A 12,483-nucleotide genomic window follows, 5' to 3' on the forward strand; every position below is an offset into this window, starting at 1 on the left:
TAGGAAGCAAGAGGTAGTAGTACGATACACAGAAACTCAGAGGACAGAGTTCCAGGAATGCCACCAAGTGATCCCAGGTGGAAAGAAGAGGAGTGTTTATTGGCTCTAGGAGGCCATTAGGAAACTATAATTATATTGTAGTTCTGGAGGTCAGAAGTCCGAATGAGATGGGTTTCACTGGGCTAAAATCAAGGTGTCAGCAGTGTTATGTTCCTTTTGGAGTCTCTAGGGGAGACTGTTTCTTGCCTTTTCTAGCTCCTAGAATCCACTTGTTTCCTTGTCTGGTGGCCCCTTCCTGTCTTCAAAGCCAGCAGCACAGCATCTTCAGATCTCTCTGACTCCTGCCCCCTCCTTTCACTTATAAAAACTCTTATGATTCTATTGAGCCCATTGGGATAATCTGGGAAAATCTCCCCACTTTATGATCCTTAACTCAATCAGATCTGCAATGTTCTTTTTGCTGTACAGAGCAACACATTCAGAGGTTCCAGGAATTAGGGCATGGGCATCATGGAGGGGGAGGGTAGACTGCAGTGTCTACCACATGAAATGCAGGTGGTAAAGAAATGTGGGAAGGAAGACACAGCCATCTATATCAAATCTAGATTAATCTTTCAAGAAGTTTGGATTAGAAGTGAAGAGGAAAAATAGGGCAGAAAATACCTAGAGGGTAAAAAATGATTTTTTTTTAACAGCATGATAAAGATATCTGCATGTTAACCCACTGTGTGGGAGAGTGGGCAGAGAGGCACAGGCTGAAGAAGGGGCCGAGGAGGACTGACGGAGCAGGCTCCTTGCAGCGTAGGGTTGGGGCTGGAAGAAGGAGAGTGACCTACAACAAGCAGGGAGAAAGAAGGAGCCTGGGCTTGGATGGAGGTATGTGGTAGTTTTGGACAGGAGAGGCATGCTGAAGGGAACAACAAAGTTTGGGACATTTCCTGAGGTGAATGGAGCTGGCCAAGGTCAGAAATGGATAGCTTAAGGGCCCTGAGAAGGGGCCACGGTAGAGCACATTAATTAGCAATGGCACCAACATGCAAAACTCATGATGACAGGAAGATTTACCACCTTTGAGCACTGCTTTCTCACATTTCAAGAAAAGCAAAGGTGAATAATACAAAGCAAATGTAAGTAAATAAAGTGGTATTGACTTTCTGAAGAGCAAATACAACTTTGTTATGTGACCCAACATTTTAAAAAGAGCACGTGTTTAATAACTACCTATATCTAAGAAAATTCATTTTGTTCTATGTTTGTCAGACTTCCCTTCCGACACAACTGGATTTCAGTTTTAATGGGGGAAAAAAAACAAGTTCACAAAGGTCTTTTCTTTTAAAATCCACATTTTCTTTTTAGTGGTAAAATGCATGCAAAAAGCATATGATTATGGTATTTATGTTTCCATTAAGGTGTCCTGAACAAGCTGGGGGAGTCTAGCCTGCTATTTCCCTGCTATTTAGATTTACAGCGGCACAGTACCTATTTTATTTCAATTATACTTGAGGACAATGCACTCTTGGTGGCAAATGATTGCATGGTGACAGTCAGCAAATGCCCATTAGAGCTGCCTTTCTGTGGAGTTTTAACTACAGATTCCGGCATCTGGATATAAAAGTATGAATTGCCTGGTGTCCTCAAGTAAATAAAAATACTATTGACCAGCATTTCATCATTTCTTTATTAGAATTCAAAGCATACTAAACTTTTAAATGGGAGTTGTTGAACTCCCATGAAACTTTTGGTAAGTGTCAAGAAACCCTGATTAAAGTTTATGAATATCACACCTGTAAGTTGACCTTTTAAATAAAATGACTATTTAACCGTAGGTTAACAATGGACATAAATGATTGCCAAGATAAAGTGGTGCCCATGGGGTGCGTCGGTGGCTCAGTCAGTTAAGCATCCAACTCTTGCTCTTGGCTTGGGTCATGATCTCAGAGTCTTGAGATCCCTGCTTGGGATTTTCTCTCTCCTTCTCTCTCTGCCCCTTCCCTGCTCATGTGTACACACACACACACGCACGCTCTCCCTCAAAATAAATAAACATTTTTTTTAAAAAGCTGTGCCCAATACAGAAATTATAAATTAGTTCACAGCTTTACCGTTAATAGACCTTAATATACTAACTTATATTAGAGTTCCAATTTCGTTTTATTTGTTTGTTTTCATTAGCTCAAGAAAAGTGGTTTCCAGGGGCGCCTGGGTGGCTCAGTCAGTTGAGCATCCAACTTCAACTCAGGTCATGATCTCGCAGTTTGTGAGTCCGAGACCCATGTCGGGCTCTGTGCTGACAGCTCAGAGCCTGGAGCCTGCTTCAAGTTCTGTGTGTGTGTGTGTCTCTCTCTCTGCCCCTCCCCTGCTCACACTGTGTCTCTCTCTCTCAAAAATAAATAAACATAAAAAAAAAAAAAAGAATAGTGCTTTCCAAAGGGTGAATGGACTAATGGTTGCTTTACAGTCAACTGAGGTGCTTGTTGAAAATCTGGGTTCTTAGCCCTCAACCAGACCTACTGACTCCAAATATCTATGAAGGGAGGGCCATAAAACTGCATTTGTGAGAAGCATTCCAGGTTCTTTGTATACATGCTGAAATGTGAAAAATCACTGTTCTAGAATGCAGTCTGTGACAGTTCTTAAGATCATGATTCCTGCCTGCCTGCCTTGCCTGAAAATACCTTAGTGTAAGTAGAAATGCTAACATTTTAGACAAGGTTTTAGAAATTCAAGCCTCCACATCTCCATGGAGCTTTGCAAGCTTGGAATCAGCAAGAATTTCATGAAAGTAGAACACAAAGAACTTCAAAGAATTCCAGGAAAGTGCAAAATGAAGTCTTTCAAACTGTCAAAGGGCTGAAATAAGTTGAGAGATCACATTCTTACAGGACTATCCCCTGACTTACTCTCAAATAAGCCATTTTACAGTACCCAGCACTTATAAGTACTTACACTGAAGAAGGACTCATTCAGCAATGGCTTATACTGAACCCAGGAAGTCCTAATTTAAGGAGAAACTGTTCATGATGTGATGTATGGGGAATACTTAGAGACCAAGCTACTCAATGACTAAAGCGGTATCAGCAGAGGTACGTGCACACACTTTTGCACGTATGTTATGTATAAGGAATAAAACCTAGGTCAATTCATTTCAGTGTCATTCTTTGCTTGTTCCTGCAACCAGGAGGGGATGCTGTGCTTTCCTGAGGAAACGCCCATTTCCTAAAAGCAATAGCAACATTAAACATTTAAATAGGGCTTACAGTGGAGTAGGCATAGTGCTAAGTGCTTTATATGCATTAACAGACTTAGTCCTCCATAAGCCTGGTAAAGTAAGTGTCATTATTATCCCCACTTTACAGATGAGGAAAATGAAGCATAGAGTTATACAGCTGATGGTAGATGAACCAGAACCAAACTTGGGCAGTGTGCCCCATAGTTCAGGCTCTTATATGTTACATTCTACCACCTCCTACTCTATAGTAGGATTGTTGATAGAGGTTAGGAGTTGCCAGGAGATAATGGTGTATCAGAGTGAAGAAGGATGTCTGCCAGCAGACATTTGATTGATAAAGTTTATTTAAGTAGAGGCTAAATAAAATGAAAAGTAGAAGAGCTAATTGAGCATCAGTGGAAACTTTTGCCCACTACTTATTTTCACAAAGTACTGTGGAAATGAATTGACCAGGGGATAGTTCTCCAATAGATAGCCTTGATCTAAGGGTGATCATTCCCTTTGGGCTCTTGTGTGTAACTTACTAGACTCAGAATGCTATTTGGCTCCATGAAACAGAACCTTGACGGAGGGTGACTTAAATGAGGGGCTTAGTTATACAGGTGACAAAGAGGGTGGGCATGCTAGGACTAGAACAGTGTTTCAAGGGGCCAGGTTGCATCTCTCTTCCTCCACATGGCCATCATCCTCAAGAGTGTTAGATAAACCCCACTTTGGAACGTTCATTCAAGTTCTAGGCAGAAAGAAGGGAAAATGGCAAAGGGAAAAAGCTGAGTTGACTCCACTTTTTTCCAAAAAAAAAAAAAAAACCCAAAAAACTGCTTTATACAAAGTTCCAGCTTAGATCCACTTTGAACTCATTTGCCAGAATGTCACACGATCACCTTTCACTGCAAAGGAGCCTGGGAAATTGAATTCTTATCTGGGCACACTGCCAGCCTGAACAAAATTGGGATTCTATTAAGTAAAGACGAGGGGAAGAATAGGTATTGGTGAGGCAGGTAGAATGTCTTCCACAGTGGAGAGAAATGTATCAGAAAGCACTGGATCGGACTCTCAAGTACTCTAGCCAGCTGAAGATACAATGACCAACAGGAAATACAATCTTGCCAAACAAATAAAGCATCATGAATCATTTACATGGCTAAATCTTTGAGGCCCCTGGTTATAATCAGGATAAAATGTAACTACACCACTGTTTGTGATTTTAAGCCTTGTTATTCATATAAAACAGAAGGGAGGGGTTGGCTTCTCTTTAGCAGCAATCCAATATGAAAAGGGCATTAATAAAAAGGCATTTATAAAAAGTAGTAAAAATGACACTGTAACCAACACATATAGTCAGATGATAGTTCATGTGTGAATCAAATTAAACAAGCATAGAAATATTTCCAGATGTAGTATGAAGGTACCTTGTAAAAGAAGCATTTTATAAATAATATGTGGAAATTGAAAAAATATCCTATTTTGTCATCAAATTCACAGCATTTAATGAATTATCCCTGGCTATTTCCATGCAGAACTATCAGATCCACATTTCTGACTATAAGATCAAAACAAAATGATTAAGCAATGAAACTCAGAATACTGCTTTCTTACTGAACAATCAAAATCCCAGAAATACATGCAGGCTACACTTCAGATTGTCGACTGACTACTATACTCCCACAAAATCCAAAAATTTGAATAGTAAAGTTGCACCGGTTCACCAATTGGATATTTTGGTGAAATCCAGTGAACTGATGGGAGTTTCTTTATTGGCTATATTCTTTGTACAGGAAATACACTCTGAAGAGTTTCAAGTTTTATGATTTCATTCAAATGATTATTTTAAAATTAATATAATCATTTCTAGATCGTCTTATAAGTGTATTATTTCACTGTCTGGATTTAAGTCAACAAACGTGAAGGCACCAAGAGATGGTTTTTTCACTGTCTCAAATTACTGATACTTAAAAGAAGGTTGGACTTCAGGCGTAATTGATTCAATGATGCACCATACAGGCCAAAGGTAACTGGGTACACACACGCATAAGAACTGCAGAAATTTTGCTGAGAAAAGAGACAGGGGAATGGAGTCAGCCCTGGGCTTGTGGGGGTAGACAAGCAAACCCAAATGAACCTGCCATAGAGCAGCCACGACCGTATTAATGATTTGTGCAAGAGTTTAGATTTTAAAACACATTATTGGCCACATTAAATTAATGTTGTTCATTTGAATGTAATGGTTTTGCTGTTTTGTTTGTATTTAATTTGTAAAGATGTTTGGTTTTATAGTTGTATAATGGCTGTAAACAGAAGGAGTTTAGTCCTATTTTATTTTTATACATATTTAAGTAACATTATAATCAAAACTATTTAATTCTGTACTGCAGAATGAAGAGATTGTCCTTTAAAAAGAGTCTCTATACTACTCAAGTCTGGGAAACACTTTTAAACCACTTTATTTCTGACAGAAAAAGACAATGGAGGTGATACCATTATTTCCAAGCCAAATTCATATTCTGTGACTGGTTGGTAAAGATGTACTTTACAGGTGCAGTAAGTCCCAAGTTCTTGTATTACTAATATAATTTCATAATGGTGTTTGATGGACATCTTGTCCTCTGCAAAAATAAGAATTGCAGAAAACTAAAAAGTTTCTGTGATCCTTTTTAAAGAAAAAAATAAGTATATCTCTCCTGAGTTGGCAGTGCCTTAGAAATCCTCTAGTCCAATCACCATTTGGGGGCACAGATGCAGAGAACTTAAGGTCCCCAGTGGTACACAGCTGTCAAGGCCATGCATGAATGAGGCCAAAAGGGGCTTTTGAATATAGTGATATCTATGATGTGATTTCTGAACTGCTCACTGTCTGGTCTGACTCATCCCCAAGACAAAGCGTCCTCTGAAATGTTTTGCCAAGAGGCTTTTTGTTTTTGTTTTTTAAGTTTATTTAGTTATTTTGAGAGAGAAAGTGAGAACGTGTGTATCAGTGGGGAAGGCCCAGAGAGAAAGGGAGAGAGAGAATCCTAAGCAGGTTCTATGCTGTCAGCATGAAGCCCTATGCAGGGCTCAAACTCATGAATCTTGAGATCATGACCTGAGCAGAAAACAAGAGTTGGACACTTAACAAATGAGCCACCCAGGTGTCCCCCAGTGGCTTTTTGATGGAAATTAGTGAGGAGGCTGAGTTTTAGTGTGGGGTCAGCACAGTGCAGAGCCGAGACCACAGGCAGGGATGCTGAAGCACAGTAGCAAATGGTGCTCTGAGCACATAAGCCCTTTTGAAAATTTGTAGACATCTTCAGGGGAGATTTAGACTCTTGCAGGGCACTGGGTTTTAGACTGGGGTTTAAACAATCGCTTCCGGCCCTCAGGGACTGGAGAGATCCCTCCTGACTCCCATCTTCCATGGCAGGTGGGACTCCAAAGCCATGTGAACAAACCACTATAAGAATATCCCCTACTTTGGGGCGCCTGGGTGGCACAGTCGGTTAAGCGTCCGACTTCAGCCAGGTCACGATCTCGCGGTCCGTGAGTTCGAGCCCCGCGTCAGGCTCTGGGCTGATGGCTCGGAGCCTGGAGCCTGTTTCCGATTCTGTGTCTCCCTCTCTCTCTGCCCCTCCCCTGTTCATGCTCTGTCTCTCTCTGTCCCAAAAAATAGAATAAAAAACGTTGAAAAAAAAAATTTTAAGAACATCCCCTACTTTACCAGATTTTTAAACTAGATGCAGAAGCTGTTGGGAATGATTCATATTTTTATCAATGATCAATACAACATTAATTTTCTTTCAGTTCTTTCGAAAGTTACCAATAAGCAATGCCAGTGTTTCTGCTGCCCTTTCTCCCAAGAAAACACACTCGATGGGACATTCATGGCCTTCAAGTGTGATCTGACCTTCTACACACAGCTTTTGCAAGTACAGCAAAAAACAAGTAAGAAATTTCTTAAGAAAATGTTACTGTTACTGATAATGAACATATTCTTTGAGTCTTGACACATCAATGCTAGTTAACAAGCACTTTGAATCTTCAAAGTGACCACACCAATGTGGTTTAAATAAACCATAACCTTCTATGTTAACTTATATTACTTACTCATCAGGGTCAACATCAAATAGATTTTCATAAAACAATGAAGAAAACCTAAAATCCAGCTAAAAGAAAGAAAGAGAGAGAAGAAAGAAAGAAAGAAAGAAAGAAAGAAAGAAAGAAAGAAAGAAAACAAAAATAACCTGACTAGATAGAGTTTTACCTTAACGTCTGCTTCCCCTTTTGCTACTCTTTAAAATGCTTCCTTCTGGGTTTGCCGGAAGCTTACCTGTTATGTCTGCAAACCTCTATTAAAAATAGCTGGAAGTAAATAACTAAAACATAGGCTGCTTGCAAAATGTAGCAGCAAGATAACATGTGTGTGCTACAGATGAAATAATTCCAACTCCTCTGCAGTTTTGCAGAGGTCTATAAAGTGCAGTACCAGAGACCAGCGGCACAGCATCGGACCAGAAAACTTTGTAGAAATGCAAATTTTAGGCACTACTCCATTCCAGATCTACTGAATCAAAAGCCTGGGGAAGGGTTAAGCAATCTGTGTTTGAAGAAGCCCTCCAGGTCATTCTGATGCAGGCTAACTCTTGAGAACCACACCTTTTAAGTGAAACCTATTTTGAATGTTCAAAGCCTAGCTCCCCTGGAAAGCAATGATTATAAGAAACTATTATAATGCATGATGAGATTAGCTATTGTTTATGACAATAACAGGCATATGTTTCAGTTAAAAATGAATGATAATTATTTTCTTCATGAACTAAACTTTATAAGGTGTTTGACTATATAAATGGAGAGACAGAAAAATAGGTTTTTTAAATGTTTCAGAATTTGAAATAATATATAGCCCTTAATAAAAATATAGTCAGTTAAATTCTGAAATAAATATGTAGCCGTTAATTGAGAGTCAACATTTCATTCCTTTGTGCTATACTAATATACATAATCACACCCATGGTCTGTGGCTATTAACACGCAATTTGAAGACTGACTACATTAAACATCTCATTCACTAATTCTTTCATAATAGAAAATCATGTTACCAAAAAAAAAAAAAAATAGGTCCTTTAAATCATTAAGTCAAACAAATCGCAGCATTCTCTATCTGTTTAATTACCATAACTAGAGGTGCTGTTAGCAACAAAAGGAAATTCAGAATTACAAAGTAAAGGTTAGTTCTCCAGTCTGAGACCATTTTAAGAACAAGATGAAATATGTTGGAATCATTAGAAAAGCTGTCAAAACCTCTGCTCCTCTTTCCATTAGGCTTTGATTTGTGTAAACTCAATACTTTTAGACACAACGGCTTTCTAAAGGCCATTAATAAAAGGCAGCTGTGGTTTGAGAATTGATGAACAATCTACTCCCTTGTCAAAAACTATATAAAAGTTGATTTGGAAGCAATACCTTGATTGCTCCTGCAGCCTACCTGTCTACAGACGAAGGTTTGGAATTCCGTGGCTTCTTCACTTGGGCATACAGAGTATCCATCATATGCCCTTCTCTTGGGCTCTGGGGTCTGGTGTTGAGAGCCACCGAGCCTTCGTAGGAAGACATTCCCCCATACAGCAACTCATCAGTACAACCCAATGTCCGATGAAAATCTTGGATTTCAGCATAGTCACGCTCTCGAGCTTGTCGCTCTCTAAATTCACGAGTTTTGGCTTGAATCCTGTAAAATTAGAACCAAGTTGAAACAAGAGAAACTATGTCTTTTCTAAGAACTGTATATACAAAAATATTCATCAAAATAGGTCATAAAATATATTTTATTTCATGCAGCTATAAGAAGATTGATGGTATAAACAATGTTACATACATTTTGGATTGTCAAGGTAACGTCATGCATGCTCTGAAATAATCACTTCAGATAGCTTTTGTTCACGTCAGTAAGGCATAGTCATGGTTTACAACTTCATGTAAATTGTCACTTATTGGGGCGCCTGGGTGGCGCAGTCGGTTAAGCGTCCGACTTCGGCCAGGTCACGATCTCGCGGTCTGTGAGTTCGAGTCCCGCGTCAGGCTCTGGGCTGATGGCTCAGAGCCTGGAGCCTGTTTCCGATTCTGTGTCTCCCTCTCTCTCTGCCCCTGCCCCGTTCATGCTCTGTCTCTCTCTGTCCCAAAAATAAATAAACGTTGAAAAAAAAATTTTTTAAAAAAATGATAAATAAATAAATTGTCACTTATTAATTAGTTTAAGAAATTCGCCAGTAACAGATAGTTTTTAGGCACCCATTTGGGTCTTACTCATGAATTTTTTTAAGGCAAGAAGTGATTTTTCTTAAAGTTACACACTCACACACATGCTGTATATTTATATATTTATGTGTGAGTGCATAATGTATACATCTTACTCATTATAAATATACCATACACATTCAACATATTACAAAGCCTAATCATAATCCACACCCATAATTTCTCTATTAATGGCAAAAGAAGATCTGTTTAATAACACCAGCTTTGATTTTATGTGATATATACAGAATTGGCAAATCCTGAGATTAAGGACAAGAAGGCATGGATCCAATCAAATTCTAAAATAAATCTTGAGTGTGTTATAACTAAGAAACAGATCATAAATAACCACTTTTACTGAAGATTGTTTAAATATTTCCTAAGATTTTATTGAGCTACTTGGTAGAAAGACCTTTTCAACCTATAACATACTGATATAATTTACATCCTAGGTTGATTTCAGCTATCTAAAAATAATTAAACTATTTTCAATAGAATTTTAATGATTTTTGTTGGGAAAACCATTTCTATTAAATATTTACAAATTTAAATGTATACTTAAAAGTGAAGTTTTATTTATATAAAGTAATATTTTAGACTGTGCTTAACATTTCATGACAAAATTATTTGTTTTTATCATACCTGATGTAGACCACTGCTAGCATAAATGACATAAATATATATACAAAATAATACAGAAAAGATACAAAAGCCACAGAAAGCATAAAAAATTAAAAAAACAAACAATGGACCAATATCCTTCATGAATATAGAATTAAAAATCCTTTGCAAAATATTACCAAGTAGAATTTAGCACTATGTAAAAAAGATTATATAACATGACCAAGTGATGTTTATTGTAGTAATTCAAGGCTGGTCCAACACTCAAAAATCAATCAGTGTAATCCAACCTATTAACAGGCTAAAGAAGAAAATCACATGATCATATGAATTGATGCAGAAAAAGCATCTGAAAAAATTCAATACCCAACATGACACAAGCTCTAAAAAAAACTAGTAATAGAGCATAACTAACTTCCTAAACTTGATAAAGAGCATCTACAAAAAACCTATTAGTAACATCATACATTATACATCATGGAGAAAAACTGAATCTTTTTTTTATTTTAAATATTTTATAATGTTTCTTTTTTTGAGAGAGAGAGAGACAGAACATGAGTGGGGGAGGGGTAGAGAGAGAGAGGGAGACCCAGAATCCGAAGCAGGCTCCAGGCTCTGAGCTGTCAGCACAGAGCCCAACGCAGGACTAGAACCCATGAACCACGAGACCATGACCTGAGCCCAAATCAGATTCTTAACCAACTGAGCCACCCCGGAGCCCCGAAAACTGAATCTTAAGACGAGGAAAAGGGTAAGGATGTCTGCTCCCCCATAGTGCTGGAAATTCTAGACAGTGCAATCAGCCTAGAAAAAGAAATGGGTGGTACACAGATTGGGAAAAAAGAAATAAAATGATTCTTATTTGTGGATGACGTAATGATATATTTGCAGGTCTACATACACAGAAAACCCCAAGAAATCTCAAAGTTTCCTAGAACTAAAGATCGAGTTCAGCAAAGTAACAAGATACATCATTAATACACAAAAATCCATTGTATTTCTATATGCTGTCAATGAACATGGATGCTGAAATTAAGAATATGATGTCATTTACAAGCACTAAAAAATGGAATATATACATAAATATACAGATACACAGATAAACTAAAGGTTGGTTTATAGATATGTATAAACATATATAGATAAATCTAACAAAACATGCATACAACTTGTATGCTGAAAACTACAATGTTGATGAAAAAAATCAAAGAAAATCTAAAACATGGAGAGATTTACTGTGATCATGAATCAAAGACTCAACATAGTAAAGAAGTCAATTCTCTCCAAGTTGAAATCCAGGCTTAATATAATTCCTATAAAAACCCCAGGAAGATTCTTGCAGATATAGACAAGATTATTTTCAAATTTATATAGAAAGAAAAAGGATAGAGTAGCTAAACAATTGTTAAAAAAAAAAAGAATAATAAACTGGGAAAAATCACACTTCCTGATTTTGAGATGGAATATAGCCATGGTAATCAAGACTGTGTGGTATCTGTGGAGGGACAGATACACAGATCAGAGGAACAGAATAAAGAATCCAGAAATAGCCAAGTATGACCAACTGATTTCTTTTAATTGTGCAAAGTCAATTCAATAGAATAAAGCATTCTTTTCAATAAATAGTGCTGGAACAATTAAATATTCCTATGCAAAAACAAAAACAAAACAAAACAAAAAACAAAGCACCCTGAATTTAAACATCGTATGTTATACAAAATAACCCAAAATGGATTACAAATTTAAATGTAAAAATGTAATACTATAATACTTTAGAAGAAAATCGTTAGGACCTAACACTTGCAGATAATTCGTAGAAATACCAAAAGCATCATCCATAAAAGAAAAGACAAATAAATTCAACGTCACCAAAACTAAAAGCATTTCCTCTCTGAAAGGCTCTAATAGGACAATGAAAAGACAAGTACAGACCAAGAGAAAATATTTGTAAACCACATATTTGACAAAGAAGTCATGTCCAGAATATATAGGGAATACCTAACACTCAACAATGAGAACAACAATCCAATTAGAAGAGCAAAAGACAAGAAGTAATTTATTTCTCTGAAAAGTATATGCTGGTAACAAATAAGCAGATAAAAATGTTCAACAAAAGCAGCCATTAGGGAAATGCAAATTAAGACCAAAATGAGCTACCACTACACACCTATCAGATCAGCTAAAAAAGTGAGAATATCAAATGCTAGCAAGGATGCAAGGAAACTGCATCTAACATACATTACTGGTGGAAATGTAAAATGGTACCATCAGCTGGAAAACAGTCTCGCAGTTTCTCACACAACTAGACATACACTTACCATTCCATTCAGCAATTGCACTTCTGGGCATTTATCCCAAAGAAATAG

General features: G+C 37.5%; 1 protein-coding gene across 20 annotated transcripts in view; it reads right to left on the reverse strand.

Annotated features, from left to right (window-relative positions):
• The window catches only part of PARD3 (par-3 family cell polarity regulator), a 678,503-nt gene that overhangs the window by 147,723 nt on the left and 518,297 nt on the right, over positions 1–12,483 (reverse strand). For all 20 annotated transcript variants that reach the window (XM_045061110.1, XM_023256519.2, XM_023256518.2 and 17 more), the window contains one exon: positions 8,688–8,930. In XM_045061110.1, coding sequence (XP_044917045.1) covers positions 8,688–8,930 — 243 coding nt within the window. The remainder of the gene's footprint in view (positions 1–8,687; positions 8,931–12,483) is intronic.

This window comes from Felis catus, chromosome B4, assembly GCF_018350175.1.
Source record: "Felis catus isolate Fca126 chromosome B4, F.catus_Fca126_mat1.0, whole genome shotgun sequence".
NCBI classification, from domain to species: domain Eukaryota; kingdom Metazoa; phylum Chordata; class Mammalia; order Carnivora; family Felidae; genus Felis; species Felis catus.